This window comes from Panulirus ornatus, chromosome 37, assembly GCF_036320965.1.
Source record: "Panulirus ornatus isolate Po-2019 chromosome 37, ASM3632096v1, whole genome shotgun sequence".
In the NCBI taxonomy this organism is placed as follows: domain Eukaryota; kingdom Metazoa; phylum Arthropoda; class Malacostraca; order Decapoda; family Palinuridae; genus Panulirus; species Panulirus ornatus.
In genome coordinates, this window is record NC_092260.1 from 823,400 (window position 1) to 842,806 (window position 19,407).

A 19,407-nucleotide genomic window follows, 5' to 3' on the forward strand; every position below is an offset into this window, starting at 1 on the left:
GCAGCGGATGGAACCATGGAAGCGGAAGTGGATCATAGGGTGGGGAAGGGGTCGAAAATTCTGGGGGCCTTGAAGAATGTGTGGAAGTTGAGAACATTATCTCGGAAAACAAAAATGGGTATGTTTGAAGGAATAGTGGTTCCAACAATGTTGTATGGTTGCGAGGCGTGGGCTATGGATAGAGTTGTGCGCAGGAGCATGGATGTGCTGGAAATGGGATGTTTGAGGACAATGTGTGGTGTGAGGTGGTTTGATCGAGTGAGTAACGTAAGGGTAAGAGAGATGTGTGGAAATAAAATGAGCGTGATTGAGAGAGCAGAAGAGGGTGTTTTGAAGTGGTTTGGGCACATGGAGAGGATGAGTGAGGAAAGATTGACCAAGAGGATATATCTGTCGGAGGTGGAGGGAACAAGGAGAAGAGGGAGACCAAATTGGAGGTGGAAAGATGGAGTGAAAAAGATTTTGTGTGATCGGGGCCTGAACATGCAGGAGGGTGAGAGGAGGGCAAGGAATAGAGTGAATTGGAGCGATGTGGTATACCGGGGTTGACGTGCTGTCAGTGGATTGAATCAAGGCATGTGAAGCGTCTGGGGTAAACCATGGAAAGCTGTGTAGGTATGTATATTTGCGTGTGTGGACGTATGTATATACATGTGTATGGGGGGGGGGGGGGTTGGGCCATTTCTTTCGTCTGTTTCCTTGCGCTACCTCGCAAACGCGGGAGACAGCGACAAAGTATAATAAAAAAAAAAATAGATAAGTTTGTTGAGTAATCCTGGTAAATTATATGGGAGGGTATTGATTGAGAGGGTGAAGGCATGTACAGAGCATCAAATTGGGGAAGAGCAGTGTGGTTTCAGAAGTGGTAGAGGATGTATGGATCAGGTGTTTGCTTTGAAGAATGTATGTGAGAAATACTTAGAAAAGCAAATGGATTTGTATGTAGCATTTATGGATCTGGAGAAGGCATATGATAGAGTTGATAGAGATGCTCTGTGGAAGGTATTAAGAATATATGGTGTGGGAGGCAAGTTGTTAGAAGCAGTGAAAAGTTTTTATCGAGGATGTAAGGCATGTGTAGCTGTAGGAAGAGAGGAAAGTGATTGGTTCTCAGTGAATGTAGGTTTGCGGCAGGGGTGTGTGATGTCTCCATGGTTGTTTAATTTGTTTATGGATGGGGTTGTTCGGGAGGTGAATGCAAGAGTTTTGGAAAGAGGGGCAAGTATGAAGTCTGTTGGGGATGAGAGAGCTTGGGAAGTGAGTCAGTTGTTGTTCGCTGATGATACAGCACTGGTGGCTGATTCATGTGAGAAACTGCAGAAGCTGGTGACTGAGTTTAGTAAAGTGTGTGAAAGAAGAAAGTTAAGAGTAAATGTGAATAAGAGCAAGGTTATTAGGTACAGTAGGGTTGAGGGTCAAGTCAATTGGGAGGTGAGTTTGAATGGAGAAAAACTGGAGGAAGTAAAGTGTTTTAGATATCTGGGAGTGGAAATGGCAGCGGATGGAACCATGGAAGCGGAATTGGATCATAGGATGGGGGAGGGGGCGAAAATTCTGGGAGCCTTGAAGAATGTGTGGAAGTCGAGAACATTATCTCGGAAAGCAAAAATGGGTATGTTTGAAGGAATAGTGGTTCCAACAATGTTGTATGGTTGCGAGGCGTGGGCTATGGATAGAGTGGTGCGCAAGAGGATGGATGTGCTGGAAATGAGATGTTTGAGGACAATGTGTGGTGTGAGGTGGTTTGATCGAGTATGTAATAATAGGGTAAGAGAGATGTGTGGAAATAAAAAGAGCGTGGTTGAGAGAGCAGAAGAGGGTGTTTTGAAATGGTTTGGTCACATGGAGAGAATGAGTGAGGAAAGATTGACCAAGAGGATATATGTGTCGGAGGTGGAGGGAACGAGGAGAAGAGGGAGACCAAATTGGAGGTGGAAAGATGAAGTGAAAAAGATTTTGTGTGATCGGGGCCTGAACATGCAGGAGGGTGAAAGGAGGGCAAGGAATAGAGTGAATTGGAGCGATGTGGTATACCGGGGTTGACGTGCTGTCAGTGGATTGAATCAGGGCAGGTGAAGCGTCTGGGGTAAACCATGGAAAGCTGTGTAGGTATGTATATTTGCGTGTGTGGACGTATGTATATACATGGGTATGGGGGTGGGTTGGGCCATTTCTTTCGTCTGTTTCCTTGCGCTACCTCGCAAACGCGGGAGACAGCGACAAAGTATAAAAAAAAAAAAAAAAAAAGAAATAATAATAATGATAATAATAATAATAATAGTAATAATAATAATAATGATAATAATAATAATGATGATAATAATAACAATGAAATTTATAATAACAGTAATATTAATACTAATCCACCATTTATTTATTAAGAACGTTCCGTACCATATGGTATATAGTAGAACTTAATTTCTTAGATCATAATGTTCTTACCTGTAGCACATATGATTTCCAGTATATTTGAAAATATTCATGGATATTAAGCAGTACAAAAACAAGTAAAATTAGATAAGAGATAAAGAAAAATGAAACAAAAACAACAAAGGCAGATATTAACAAAATACGAATCTTAATCAGTAGTAAGTATTGTAACTATAAATGGTAGACTTGAATTTTGATAAAGTGTGGTTCTACATTTTATCCATGACAATAATTGCCTACTTATAGTGTCTGCTCCATGCGAGTTATACAATGTTCGTGATAGTAGGTTACAGTGTCTGTCAAATTTTAGGACATTTTCTCGAATTCGATCGTTAGTTAATCTCTCCTTTATCAAAATGACAAGAAGTTCAAGCTTACTAAAGGAGCTTCATGATTTGTGTGCTGACTACCTAAGATAACGCTGAAACATCGTTTCTGTATGTGTTCGAGATGTGAGTGTTTTGTCTGAGTCAAGCCAGAGTGCCATACTGAGGCTGTATATTCTAGGGATGTACTACGTATAAACCAACTGTATAATGTGGACATTGTTTCCTTACTAAAACCAAACTGACTTGCTCGGCACAAAATAAACATCTACCTGTTTGCTTTCGTGATCATGTATTCAACATGATCATTCCACCTGAGATTTGAGCTAGTGTGTACACATGACAGTTTGCACCTCTGCACTATGGGTAAGTTACATGCACGTATACTGACTGAGGAAGATCAATGGGTCGTTTTGGCGGTAAGACAAACACAACTTCACATTTAAGTGGGTTGGGTGTCATTTTGAGAGTGACACAATGATGCTCAAGATCATCTAACTAATTTTGCATTGTGAAGGTCGTTCTACTAGTAACATTAACAGTCTCACAGATGGTAAGATCGTCGACATATTCTACATGAAAGCTTGAGTTTATGTAGATATCATTGATCACAACCAAGAATATAATTAGTCCTAACTTTTTTCCCTGCGGTACACCACAAGTTATGTTGTCCCATTAAGATATGGGACAACTGCAGGTGGTGGGCGTACTGCAGGTAGGCGGGAGGCAGTAGTTGGACGGGATATAGCAAGTGAGCAGGAGGCAGCAGGTGGGTGGGTTTCTGCAAGAGGGTGGGTTACTGCAAGTGGGGGCTACTGTAAGTGGGTAGGGGCACTGCAGGAGGTCAATGTACTGCACGTGGGATGGGTGCTGCAGGCGTGCTGTGTACTGCAGGTTGGCGAATATTGCAGATGGGCAGTATACTGCAGATGGGCGCGGATTTAGAGATAAGGGTACTGAAGGTGGATGGGTATAGCGCTGCAAGTACTGCAAGTGGGCATGCAGATTAATGTGGATAGAAGGGGTACGGTAGGTGGATGGGGCTATGCAGAATAAAGGGGTACTGCAGGTGGGTAGGGTAATGTAGGTGTGTAGAGTAATGTAAGTGTTTTGGTTAACACAGATGGAAAGGGTACTGCAGGTGGGTGGAATACTGCAAGTGGGGGGTACTATAGGAAGACAGAGTACTGCAGGTGGGGGTACTGTGGGTGTGGGCACTGCAGATGGGATGGGTATTGTAAGCGGGGAGTGCAGCAGGAAATTGGGATACTGCAAGTGGGCGGGATCCTGCAGATTGGTGGGGTACTGCAGGTATTGAGGGTACTGCAGGTGTTGGGAGTACTGCTGGTGTTGAGGATACTACAGGTGGATAAGGTACTGCAGGTGATAGGGGTATTACAGGTGAACGGGGCACTTCATATGGGTAGGATACTGCAAGTGAGGGTACTGCAGATGGGTGGAACACTTCAGTATGTACTGCAGCTGGGAAGGATATTGCAGGTGAGGAGTACTATAGGTGGACTGGATACTTCAGGTGGGCGGGATGCTGAAGGTGGTTGAGGCACTTCAGGCGCTGAAGGGAACTATAGGTGGCGGGGTACTACAGGTGGATGTGGAGCTGCAGTTTGGGATATTGCAAGTGGGAGTAAAACAGATAGGGATTGCTGTATACTAAAGGTGAGCGGGATACTGCAGGTGGGTGGGGCACTGCAGGTGGACGGGGTACTACATGTGGATAGGGCACTGCGAGGAGATGGAACAATGCAGATGGGTGGCGTATTGCACATGGATGGGATGTTGTAGGTGGGTTGTTACTGCGGGTGGATGAGGTTGGTGAAATTTTTACTGATATTGTGGTGTCAGGTAGAGTATGGTATGAATGGCGGCAAACGAGTAAGAGCACGGATGGTGTAAAGCAGCAAACGGTGCGAGTAGGCAGGTGTGTTAAGGAAGCAGGCGGTGCGACCAGGCAGGTAGTGTAAGGCTGGTGACTGGTACTAGTGGGTAGGTGGTGCAGGGAGGCAGATGAGTGAAGGGAACAGTTGGTAGGATTGGATAGGTGTAGTGAGGTGGCAGGTGTTGTAAGAGCGGCAGATGGTAAGAGGGCGGTTGGTGGTGTGTGGATGCAGGTGACATAAGGACGGAAGATGGTGTGAGGGCGGCGTGAGGTATGGAGGCGGCAAGTGGTATGAGGGCGGCATGTGGTGTGAAGGCGGCAAATGATATGAAGGGCGGCAGATAGTATAGATAGTGTGAGTGAAAGGTGGTGAGAGGGTGGTAGACGGTATGAGGGCGGTAGGTAATATGAATTCGGCAGATGGTGGGAATGAGGGATTAGGTGATGTGAGAATGGCAGGTATTATAGAGGCGGTAGATTGTGCGTGGACGGTAGGTGATGTGCAGGCAACAGGTGGCGTGTGGGAGGCATGTGGTGTAAAGGCGGCAGGTGATATTAGGGCGGCGGATGGTGTGAAAGTTAAGAAAAGTGCGAGGGTGGCAGATGGTGTGAAAGCGGCTGGTAGTAGAAACAGTAGGTGGTGTAAGGTGGGCAGGTGATGTGAAAGTGGCAGGTGGTATGAAAGTGGCAGGTAGTGTGAGGACTGTAAGAGAGTAAGGTCGGCAGATGGTGTGAGGGTGGCATGTGGTATGAAAGCGGCAGGTGGTGTGAGGACTGTAGGGAGTGTTAAGGTCGGCAGGTGGTGTGAGGGTGGCAGGTGGTGTGAACACGGTAGATAGTGCGAGGGCGGCAGATGGTGTGTGAGAATGTAAGGTAATGTGAAGATGGGAGGTAGTGTAAGAGGTCAAGTGGTGTGAGAGTGGAAGATGGTGTGAGAGCGACAAGCAGTGTGAGGGCGGCAATTGGTGTGAAGACGGTAGTTGATGTTAGGGTGGCTGATGGTGTGAAGTTGCATGTAGTGTGAGGGCGGCAGTTGATATGAGAGAGGAAAGATGGTGTGAGGGAGGCAGATGCTGTGAGAATAGAGGTGCTGAGGTGACATGTGGCGTGAGGGCGGTAGATGGTATGAGGGCTGCAGGTGGTGTGAGGCAGTAGGCGATGTGAGTGGCAGGTGATGTAAGGGTAACAGATTGTATGCTTAGGTTGGGAAAAATGACTTTGAGGATATAGTGTGCGTATCAGAAGTGGAGGAACAAGGAGGGGGGGATACTGAAGACGTAATAGAGTTAAGATACTTGAGGGTAACATGGCCTAAACATGTAGGAGGGTGTGAGACATGTATGAGACATGTAAGTGAGCTAGTACAGAGATCATGTCGTGGTTAGAGGAAACCCTGGAATGGTCTGTGGTGCTTGACTTTGGATAGGGAATTTGGGGGGCTCATCAGTGGAGCCAGAGTTGATGTGAGCAAATAAGGAAGTTCTTCGTCTGTTCCTGGTGCTACCTCGCTAATGCGGGAAAGTGCGAGTAAGTAAAGGGGCATAAACTTATCATTATTATCAATTATAAACATTTTCATAAGTCAGACCACAGGGATGACCATCCTCGGAGCATAACTCACCCCCGTTCCTGAAGAAGTGGAATATCATATGCTTAGTTTTATATGTTTCTCTACCGTGTTCCACAGAGATGTTCTTAGCCCCAGGTTCAATTTTGCGCCCACTGACAAAACCCTCAGTAATGGATGGCTGAAGCATTCATATGGAATGACACATTCCCATTGATGGGAAGTTACACCTGGCAGTAACTGACTGCAATACGCCGTACCAATCCTTGCTAAGAACAACAAACTTTGACGAACTTGAAACACTTGTTGTGTTAACTTTTGGATCTCTTGATCCTCATTACCGAGTTTTCGCCAAAAGGATTGATCGGTCAGTTGGTTGTTCGAGTTTTGGGCCTACAACTGCCGTGGTCATCAAAACCGACATCGTCAAGCTATATCGAGCTACACCTTCTTCAGATATCAAGGATAATTCTAAGCGAACATACTCTCTCAGTATGAATCCTTTATTAGTAAATCTTTCTCAAAAGTTTCAAGATCAAATAACACAAACACACTAACGAGTACAAACGTACAAGATGATGTATTTATAGATTTGTTTTGTGGAGTTTCACATGGATTATAAAATTCAAGACTTTCGGACTTCAGTAAAGTTCGAGACTGATTTATGTAACTACCGTCCAGATGTGTGGAGCAGGAGGATCCCTACGTAGCAGCCGTGGGAAGTGTATGGACGTGGACCAGGACGTGGTTCTGTTGCACCAGTTCCAGCGAGGAAAGTACTGCCCCAACCTCAGCCCGTACGCCCTAAAGGTTGAGGCCTTCCTCAGACTGGCTGACATAAAGTATGAGGTGAAAAATTACGTTTTGGTATGCCAGGATATATTCATCTGTATATATATATCTGTCTGTCTTGGACAATCGCATGTTTACCATATGCCGTCCTAGCTACGTCTCTTTGTTGCATATCAAATGACTGCAATATTTCTCTCTTGAGTCTCCCCTGATGATGTGATTATTACACTAAAGTGCACTTGGGAACTTAACGTGTTTCATTTTCTCTGTGGACTCATAGGAATGTATACATATATATACATATATATATATATATATATATATATATATATATATATATATATATATATATATATATATATATATATATATATATATATATATATATATTTTTTTTTTTTTTATACCTCGTCGCTGTCTCCCGCGTTTGCGAGGTAGCGCAAGGAAACAGACGAAAGAAATGGCCCAACCCCCCCCATACACATGTACATACACACGTCCACACACGCAAATATACATACCTACACAGCTTTCCATGGTTTAACCCGGACGCTTCACATGCCTTGATTCAATCCGCTGACAGCACGTCAACCCCTGTATACCACATCGCTCCAATTCACTCTATTCCTTGCCCTCCTTTCACCCTCCTGCATGTTCAGGCCCCGATCACACAAAATCCTTTTCACTCCATCTTTCCACCTCCAATTTCGTCTCCCTCTTCTCCTCGTTCCCTCCACCTCCGACACATATATCCTCTTGGTCAATCTTTCCTCACTCATTCTCTCCATGTGCCCAAACCACTTCAAAACACCCTCTTCTGCTCTCTCAACCACGCTCTTTTTATTTCCACACATCTCTCTTACCCTTACGTTACTTACTCGATCAAACCACCTCACACCACACATTGTCCTCAAACATCTCATTTCCAGCACATCCATCCTCCTGCGCACAACTCTATCCATAGCCCACGCCTAGCAACCATACAACATTGTTGGAACCACTATTCCTTCAAACATACCCATTTTTGCTTTCCGGGATAATGTTCTCGACTTCCACACATTTTTCAAGGCTCCCAGAATTTTCGCCCCCTCCCCCACCCTATGATCCACTTCCGCTTCCATGGTTCCATCCGCTGACAGATCCACTCCCAGATATCTAAAACACTTCACTTCCTCCAGTTTTTCTCCATTCAAACTCACCTCCCAATTGACTTGACCCTCAACCCTACTGTACCTAATAACCTTGCTCTTATTCACATTTACTCTTAACTTTCTTCTTCCACACACTTTACCAAACTCCGTCACCAGCTTCTGCAGTTTCTCACATGAATCCGCCACCAGCGCTGTATCATCAGCGAACAACAACTGACTCACTTCCCAAGCTCTCTCATCCCCAACAGACTTCATACTTGCCCCTCTTTCCAAGACTCTTGCATTTACCTCCCTAACAACCCCATCCATAAACAAATTAAACAACCATGGAGACATCACACACCCCTGCCGCAAACCTACATTCACTGAGAACCAATCACTTTCCTCTCTTCCTACACGTACACATGCCTTACATCCTCGATAAAAACTTTTCACTGCTTCTAACAACTTGCCTCCCACACCATATATTCTTAATACCTTCCACAGAGCATCTCTATCAACTCTATCATATGCCTTCTCCAGATCCATAAATGCTACATGCAAATCCATTTGCTTTTCTAAGTATTTCTCACATACATTCTTCAAAGCAGACACCTGATCCACACATCCTCTACCACTTCTGAAACCACACTGCTCTTCCCCAATCTGATGCTCTGTACATGCCTTCACCCTCTCAATCAATACCCTCCCATATAATTTACCAGGAATACTCAACAAACTTATACCTCTGTAATTTGAGCACTCACTCTTATCCCCTTTGCCTTTGTACAATGGCACTATGCACGCATTCCGCCAATCCTCAGGCACCTCACCATGAGTCATACATACATTAAATAACCTTACCAACCAGTCAACAATAGAGTCATCCCCTTTTTTTATATATTTGTTTGTTTTTTGCTTTGTCGCTGTCTCCCGCGTTTGCGAGGTAGCGCAAGGAAACACACGAAAGAAATGACCCAACCCACCCCCATACACATGTATATACATACGTCCACACACGCAAATATACATACCTACACAGCTTTCCATGGTTTACCCCAGACGCTTCAAATGCCCTGATTCAATCCACTGACAGCACTTCAACCCCGGTATACCACATCGATCCAATTCACTCTATTCCTTGCCCTCCTTTCACCCTCCTGCATGTTCAGGCCCCGATCACTCAAAATCTTTTTCACTCCATCTTTCCACCTCCAATTTGGTCTCCCACTTCTCCTCGTTCCCTCCACCTCCGACACATATATCCTCTTGGTCAATCTTTCCTCACTCATTCTCTCCATGTGCCCAAACCATTTCAAAACACCCTCTTCTGCTCTCTCAACCACGCTCTTTTTATTTCCACACATCTCTCTTACCCTTACATTACTTACTCGATCAAACCACCTCACACCACACATTGTCCTCAAACATCTCATTTCCAGCACATCCATCCTCCTGCGCACAACTCTATCCATAGCCCACGCCTCGCAACCATACAACATTGTTGTAACCACTATTCCTTCAAACATACCCATTTTTGCTTTCCGAGATAATGTTCTCGACTTCCACACATTCTTCAAGGCTCCCAGGATTTTCGCCCCCTCCCCCACCCTATGACCCACTTCCGCTTCCATGATTCCATCCGCTGCCAGATCCACTCCCAGATATCTAAAACACTTTACTTCCTCCAGTTTTCCTCCATTCAAACTTACCTCCCAGTATATATATACATATATATATATATATATATATATATATATATATATATATATATATATATATATATATATATATATATATATATATATATATATATATATATATATATATATATTATTTATTCATTTATTTGTTATTAATTTTGCTTTGTCGCTGTCTCCCGCGTTTGCGAGGTAGCGCAAGGAAACAGACGAAAGAAATGGCCCAACCCACCCCCATACACAATGTATATACATACACGTCCACACACGCAAATATACATACCTATACATCTCAATGTACCCATATATACACACACACAGACACACACATATATACCCATGCACACAATTCACACTGTCTGCCTTTATTCATTCCCATCGCCACCTCGCCACATATGGAATACCATCCCCCTCCCCCCTCATGTGTGCGAGGTAGCACTAGGAAAAGACAACAAAGGCCCCATTCGTTCACACTCAGTGTCTAGCTGTCATGCAATAATGCCCGAAACCACAGCCCCCTTTCCACATCCAGGCCCCACACAACTTTCCATGGTTTACTCCAGACGCTTCACATGCCCTGATTCAATCCACTGACAGCACGTCAACCCCGGTATATCACATCGATCCAATTCACTCTTTTCCTTGCCCTCCTTTCACCCTCCTGCATGTTCAGGCCCCGATCACTCAAAATCTTTTTCACTCCATCTTTCCACCTCCAATTTGGTCTCCCACTTCTCCTTGTTCCCTCCACCTCCGACACATATATCCTCTTGGTCAATCTTTCCTCACTCATTCTCTCCATGTGCCCAAACCATTTCAAAACACCCTCTTCTGCTCTCTCAACCACGCTCTTTTTATTTCCACACATCTCTCTTACCCTTACATTACTTACTCGATCAAACCACCTCACTCCACACATTGTCCTCAAACATCTCATTTCCAGCACATCCACCCTCCTGCGCACAACTCTATCCATAGCCCACGCCTCGCAACCATACAACATTGTTGAAACTACTATTCCTTCAAACATACCCATTTTTGTTTTCCGAGATAATGTTCTCGACTTCCACACATTCTTCAAGGCTCCCAGGATTTTCGCCCCCTCCCCCACCCTATGATCCACTTCCGCTTCCATGGTTCCATCGGCTGCCAGATCCACTCTCAGATATCTAAAACACTTTACTTCCTCCAGTTTTTCTCCATTCAAACTTACATCCCAATTGACTTGACCCTCAACCCTACTGTACCTAATAACCTTGCTCTTATTCACATTTACTCTTAACTTTCTTCTTTCACACACTTTACCAAACTCAGTCACCAGCTTCTGCAGTTTCTCACATGAATCAGCCACCAGCTCTGTATCATCAGCGAACAACAACTGACTCACTTCCCAAGCTCTCTCATCCACAACAGACTTCATACTTGTCCCTCTTCCCAAAACTCTTGCATTCACCTCCCTAACAACCCCATCCATAAACAAATTAAACAACCATGGAGACATCACACACCCCTGCCGCAAACCTACATTCACTGAGAACCAATCACTTTCCTCTCTTCCTATACGTACACATGCCTTACATCCTCGACAAAAACTTTTCACTGCTTCTAACAACTTGCCTCCCACACCATATATTCTTAATACCTTCCACAGAGCATCTCTATCAACTCTATCATATGCCCTCTACAGATCCATAGATGCTACATATAAATCCATTTGCTTTTCTAAGTATTTCTCACATACATTCTTCAAAGCAAACACCTGATCCACACATCCTATACCACTTCTGAAACCACACTGCTCTTCCCCAATCTAATGCTCTGTACATGCCTTCACCCTCTCAATCAATATATATATATATATATATATATATATATATATATATATATATATATATATATATATATATATATATATATATATTGGAAAGGATCACAATTTTGCGCGTGATCAAGATATTCCTATGAGTCCACGGGGAAAATGAGACACGAAAAGTTCCCAAGTGCACTTTCGTGTAATAATCACATCATCAGGGGAGACACAAGAGAGAAATATAACAGTCAGTTGATATACATCGAAGAGACGAAGCTAGGACGCCATTTGGTAAACAAGTTATTGTCCAAAACATACAACGAGCGTTCATAAACTTATCATTTTACAAATCCTATCAACAATAAAGTTCTCTAATTTGTATAGACCATCACTAATATTAAGATTATAATTCTTTGTGTATTTGATAATAGAAGATTCAATGATATTTCTCTTGGTAATAGAGTTAGAGTTAATAACTGAGATGGCGTTACTCCAGTCAATACAATGATCATAGTTTTTTAACATTATTAAAGAAGGCATTTGATTCTTGTCCCGTTCTTTTACTATATTTATGTTGCTTAAGTCTAAAAGAAAGATCCTTACCAGTCTGACCAACATAAAATTTATCACAGTTTCCACAAGTCACTTTATAGATGCAAGCAAGAGAATTTTCTGGTGAATTCCTGATTAAGATATTCTTTATAGTATTATTGTTGCTAAAGGCAACATTTACATTAAAGGATTTAAGCAACATGGGAAGCAAAGTGAAATTATGTATATATATATATATATATATATATATATATATATATATATATATATATATATATATATATATATATATATTTCTATTGTACTTACTCGCCGTCTATCGCGTCAGCGAGGTAGCGCAAGGAAACAGACGAAAGAATGGCCCTACCCACCCACATACACATGTATATTCATAAACGCCCACACACAAACATATACATACCTATACGTTTCAACGAATACACACATATATATACACATACATATTCATACTTGCTGCCTTCATTCATTTCTGTCGCCACCACGCCACATATGAAATGGCACCCCCCCAGGCTCTCATGTATATTGCACTGAAACCACAGCTCCCTTTCCACATTCAGACCCCAAAAACTTTCCATGGTTTACCCCAGAAACTTCACATGCCCTGGTTCAATCCACTGACAGCACGTCGACGCCGGTATACCATATCATTCCAATTTACTTTATTCCTTGCACCCCTTTCACCCTCCTGCATGTTCAGAACCCAATCGCTCAAGATCTTTTTCAGTCTATCCTTGCACCTCCAATTTGGTCTCCCACGATTCGTTCTCTCAACGTCTGACACATAAATCCTCTTTATCAATCTTTCCTCCCTCATTCTCTCCATGTGACCAAACCATGTCAATACACCCTCTTCTGCTCTCTCAACCACACTCTTAGAGACTGAGTGTGAACGAATGTGGCCTTTGTTATCTTCTCCTAGCGCTACCTCGCGCACATGTGGGGAAAGGGGGTTTTCATTTCATGCGTGGCGGGGTGTCTACGAAAATGAATAAGGGCAGACAGTATGAATTATGCACATGTGTATATACGTATATGTCTGTGTGTGTATATATATATATATGCATACGATGAGATGTGCATGTGTGGACGAGTATGTATATACATGTGTATGTGGGTGGGTTGGGCCATTCTTTCGTCTGTTTCCTTTTATTAAAACACATCTCTCTTCCCCTTTCATTACGTACTCGGTCAAACCACCTCACACCTCATATTGTCCTCAAACATCTCATTTCCAGCACATCCAACCTCCTCCGCAAAACTCTATCTATAGTCCACGCCTCGCAACCATATAACGTTGTCGGGACCACTATTCCTTCAAACATACTCATTTTTGCTTTTCGAGATAATTTTCTCGCCTTTCACACAATTTTCAGCGCTTCCAGAACTTTCGCCCCCTCCCCCACTCTAAGAGTCACTTCAGCTTCCATGGTTCTATCCGCCGCCAAATCCATTCCCAGATATCTAAAACACTTCACTTCCTCCAATTTTTCTCCATTTAAACTTACCTCCCAATTGACTTGTCCCTCAGCCCTACTCTACATAATAACCTTGTTCTTATTCACATTTACTCTCAGCTTTCTTCTTTCCCACACTTTACCAAACTCAGTCACCAGCTTCTGCAGTTTCTCACCCGAATCAGCCACCAGCGCTGTATCATCAGCGAACAACAACTGACTCACTTCCCTAACTCTCTCACCCACAACAGACTCACTTCCCAAGCTCTCATCCACAAAAGACAGCATAGTTGCCCCTCTCTCCAAAACTCTTGCATTCACCTCCCAAACAACCCCATTCATAAACAAATTAAACAACCATGGAGACATCACACACCCCTGCCGCAAACCTACATTCACTGAGAACCAATCACTTTCCTCTCTTCCTACACGTACACATGCCTTACATCCTCGACAAAAACTTTTCACTGCTTCTAACAACTTGCTCCCACACCATATATTCTTAATACCTTCCACAGAGCATCTCTATCAACTCTATCATATGCCTTCTCCAGATCCATAAATGCTACATACAAATCCATTTGCTTTTCTAAGTATTTCTCACATACATTCTTCAAAGCAAACACCTGATCCACACATCCTCTACCACTTCTGAAACCACACTGCTCTTCCCCAATCTGATGCTCTGTACATGCCTTCACCCTCTCAATCAATATATATGTATATATATATATATATATATATATAAATATATATATATATATATATATATAATATATATATAATATATATATATATATATATATAAATATTGGAAAGGTAATCACATTTCGCTCGTGATCAAGAAATTCCTATGAGTCCACGGGGAAAATGAGACACGAAAAGTTCCCAAGTGCACTTTCGTGTAATAATCACATCATCAGGGGAGACACAAGAGAGAAATATAACAATCAGTTGAATACAGTCGAAGAGACGAAGCCTAGGACGCCATTTGGTAAACAAGTTATTGTCCAAAACATACAACGAGCGTTCATAAACTTATCATTTTACAAATCTTATCAACAATAAAGTTCTCTAATTTGTATAGACCATCACTAATATTAAGATTATAATTCTTTGTGTATTTGATAATAGAAGATTCAATGATATTTCTCTTGGTAATAGAGTTAGAGTTAATAACTGAGATGGCGTTACTCCAGTCAATACAATGATCATAGTTTTTTAACATATTAAAGAAGGCATTTGATTCTTGTCCCGTTCTTTTACTATATTTATTGTTGCTTAAGTCTAAAAGAAAGATCCTTACCAGTCTGACCAACATAAATTTATCACAGTTTCCACAAGTCACTTTATAGATGCAAGCAAGAGAATTTTCTGGTGAATTCCTGATTAAGATATTCTTTATAGTATTATTGTTGCTAAAGGCAACATTTACATTAAAGGATTTAAGCAACATGGGAAGGCAAGAGAAATTAAGTATTATATAAAATATATTAATATATATATAAATAATATATATATATATTATATATAATATATAAATAATATATATATATATATATATATATATATAAATATAATATATATATATAATATATATATATATATTTCTATGTACTTACTTGCCGTCTATCGCGTCAGCGAGGTAGCGCAAGGAAACAGACGAAAGAAATGGCCCAACCCACCCCCATACACATGTATATTCATAAACTCCCACACACAAACATATACATACCTATACGTTTCAACGAAAACACACATAAAATACACATACATATTCATACTTGCTGCCTTCATTCCTTCTGTCGCCACTACGCCACATATGAAATGGCACCCCCCAGGCTCTCATGTATATTGCACTGAAACCACAGCTCCCTTTCCACATTCAGACCCCAAAAACTTTCCATGGTTTACCCAGAAACTTCACATGCCCTGGTTCAATCCACTGACAGCACGTCAACCCCGGTATACCACATCGCTCCAATTCACTCTATTCCTTGCCCTCCTTTCACCCTCCTGCATGTTCAGGCCCCGATCACACAAAATCCTTTTCACTCCATCTTTCCACCTCCAATTTGGTCTCCCACTTCTCCTCGTTCCCTCCACCTCCGACACATATATCCTCTTGGTCAATCTTTCCTCACTCATTCTCTCCATGTGCCCAAACCATTTCAAAACACCCTCTTCTGCTCTCTCAACCACACTCTTTAGAGACTGAGAGTGCTACGAATGTGGCCTTTGTTATCTTCTCCTAGCGCTACCTCGCGCACATGTGGGGAAGGGGGTTTTCATTTCATGCGTGGCGGGTGTCTACGAAAATGAATAAGGGCAGACAGTATGAATTATGTACACGTGTATATACGTATATGTCTGTGTGTGTATATATATATGCATACGATGAGATGTGCATGTGTGGACGAGTATGTATATACATGTGTATGTGGGTGGGTTGGGCCATTCTTTCGTCTGTTTCCTTTATTAAAACACAATCTCTCTTCCCTTTCATTACGTACTCGGTCAAACCACCTCACACCTCATATTGTCCTCAAACATCTCATTTCCAGCACATCCATCCTCCTGCGCACAACTCTATCCATAGCCCACGCCTCGCAACCATATAACGTTGTCGGGACCACTATTCCTTCAAACATACCCATTTTTGCTTTCCGAGATAATGTTCTCGACTTCCACACATTCTTCAAGGCTCCCAGGATTTTCGCCCCTCCCCCACCCTATGATCCCACTTCCGCTTCCATGGTTCCATCCGCTGCCAGATCCACTCCCAGATATCTAAAACACTTTACTTCCTACAGTTTTCTCCATTCAAACTACCTCCCATATATTTACTATATACTATATATATTACTATATAATATAACTTTATTAATTTATATTATAATAATTATTTTTATATTTACACTTTTTAATATCATTTTTGCATTTGTCGCTGTCTCCGCGTTTGCGAGTGCGCAAGAAACAGACGAAAATGGCCAACCCACCCCATACACTGTATCATCACGAACAACAACTGAATCACTTACATCCAAGCCCTATATCACACAACAGCACTCATATTGCCCATCCCAATAACGTCTGCATTTACTCCTACAACCCCACCATGCAAATTAAACCATCCATGTGGAGTAGCATCACACAACCCCTGCGTCACAAGTCTACTTCATGAGAATGCCAATACACGTCCCTTTCCCTCCAGGACACATTCCTTATCCAGACGCTTCCTCTGATAACAACTCAGCACGTACCCGTAACAACTTTCCTCCATTCACCTATCCATTCTTTTCACCTCCCATGTTAGGCATCTCTATCACTCCTTTCATCATGTTCCCTTCTCCTGTTCCTCCACCTCGACACATAATCCTTTGGTCATCTTTCCTCACTCATTCTCTCCATGTGCCATAACATTTTCAAAACACCTCTTTGCTCTCAACACGCTCTTTTATTTCCACACATCTCTCTTACCTTACATTACTTCTGATCAACCACCTCACTCCACACATTGTCCTCAAACATCTCATTTCCGACATCCCTCACTGCGCACAATCTATCCATAGCCACGCCTCGCAACCATAAACATTGTTGACCAGGAATTTCTCAACAAACTTATACTCTGTAATTTGAGCACTCACTCTTATCCCCTTTGCCTTTGTACAATGGCACTATGCACGCATTCCCCCAATCCCCAGGCACCTCACCATGAGTTTATACATACATTAAATAACCTTACCAACCAGTCAACAAAACAGTCACCCCCTTTTTTAATAAATTCCCTGCAATACCATCCAAACCCGCTGCCTTGCCGGCTTTCATCTTCCGCAAAGCTATTATATATATATATATATATATATATATATATATATATATATATATATATATATCTTTTTTCTTTTCTTTCAAACTATTCGCCATTTCCCGCATTAGCGAGGTAGCGCCAAGAACAGAGGACTGGGCCTTGAGGGAATACCCTCACCTGGCCCAATTCTCTGTTCCTTCTCTTGGAAAAAAAAAAAAAAAAAAAAAAAAAACGAGAGGGGAGGATTTCCAGCCCCCCGCTCCCTCCCCTTTTAGTCGCCTTCTACGACACGCAGGGAATACGTGGGAAGTATTCTTTCTCCCCTATCCTAGGAATATATATATATATATATACATACATATATATATATATATATATATATATATATATATATATATATATATATATATATATATATATATATATATATATATATATATATATATATATTTATATATATATATATATATATATATATATATATATATATATATATATATATATATATATATATATATATATATTTTTTTTTTATTTTATTATACTTTGTCGCTGTCTCCCGCGTTTGCGAGGTAGCGCAAGGAAACAGACGAAAGAAATGGCCCAGCCTCCCCCCCCATACACATGTATATACATATGTCCACACACGCAAATATACATACCTACACAGCTTTCCATGGTTTACCCCAGACGCTTCACATGCCTTGATTCAATCCACTGACAGCACGTCAACCCCGGTATACCACATCGCTCCAATTCACTCTATTCCTTGCCCTCCTTTCACCCTCCTGCACGTTCAGGCCCCGATCACACAAAATCTTTTTCACTCCATCTTTCCACCTCCAATTTGGTCTCCCACTTCTCCTCGTTCCCTCCACCTCCGACACATATATCCTCTTGGTCAATCTTTCCTCACTCATTCTCTCCATGTGCCCAAACCATTTCAAAACACGCTCTTCTGCTCTCTCAACCACGCTCTTTTTATTTCCACACATCTCTCTTACCCTTACATTACTTACTCGATCAAACTACCTCACTCCACACATTGTCCTCAAACATCTCATTTCCAGCACATCCACCCTCTTGCGCACAACTCTATCCATAGCCCACGCCTCGCAACCATACAACATTGTTGGAACCACTATTCCTTCAAACATAGCCATTTTTGTTTTCCGAGATAATGTTCTCGACTTCCACACATTCTTCAAGGCTCCCAGGATTTTCGCCCCCTCCCCACCCTATGATCCACTTCCGCTTCCATGGTTCCATCGGCTGCCAGATCCACTCCCAGATATCTAAAACACTTTACTTCCTCCAGTTTTTCTCCATTCAAACTTACCTCCCTATTGACTTGATCCTCAACCCTACTGTACCTAATAACCTTGCTCTTATTCACATTTACTCTTAACTTTCTTCTTTCACAAACTTTACCAAAGTCAGTCACCAGCTTCTGCAGTTTCTCACATGAATCAGCCACCAGCGCTGTATCATCAGCGAACAACATCTGACTCACTTCCCAAGCTCTCTCATCCACAACAGACTTCATACTTGCCCCTCTTTCCAAAACTCTTGCATTCACCTCCCTAACAACCCCATCCATAAACAAATTAAACAACCATGGAGACATCACACACCCCTGCCGCAAACCTACATTCACTGAAAACGAATCACTTTCCTCTCTTCCTATACGTACACATGCCTTACATCCTCGACAAAAACTTTTCACTGCTTCTAACAACTTGCCTCCCACACCATATATTCTTAATACCTTCCACAGAGCATCTCTATCAACTCTATCATATGCCCTCTCCAGATTCATAGATGCTACATACAAATCCATTTGCTTTTCTAAGTATTTCTCACATACATTCATCAAAGCAAACACCTGATCCACACATCCTCTACCACTTCTGAAAC

General features: G+C 42.1%; 1 protein-coding gene across 2 annotated transcripts in view; it reads left to right on the forward strand.

Moving 5' to 3' along the window:
• Positions 1-6,880: 6,880 nt before the first annotated feature.
• Positions 6,881-19,407, forward strand: part of LOC139760451 (failed axon connections homolog) — a 132,213-nt gene continuing 119,686 nt past the window's right edge. For both annotated transcript variants that reach the window (XM_071683688.1, XM_071683687.1), the window contains exon 1: positions 6,881-7,069. In XM_071683688.1, the coding sequence (XP_071539789.1) occupies positions 6,902-7,069 (168 nt within the window). In that variant the 5' untranslated portion in view covers positions 6,881-6,901. The remainder of the gene's footprint in view (positions 7,070-19,407) is intronic.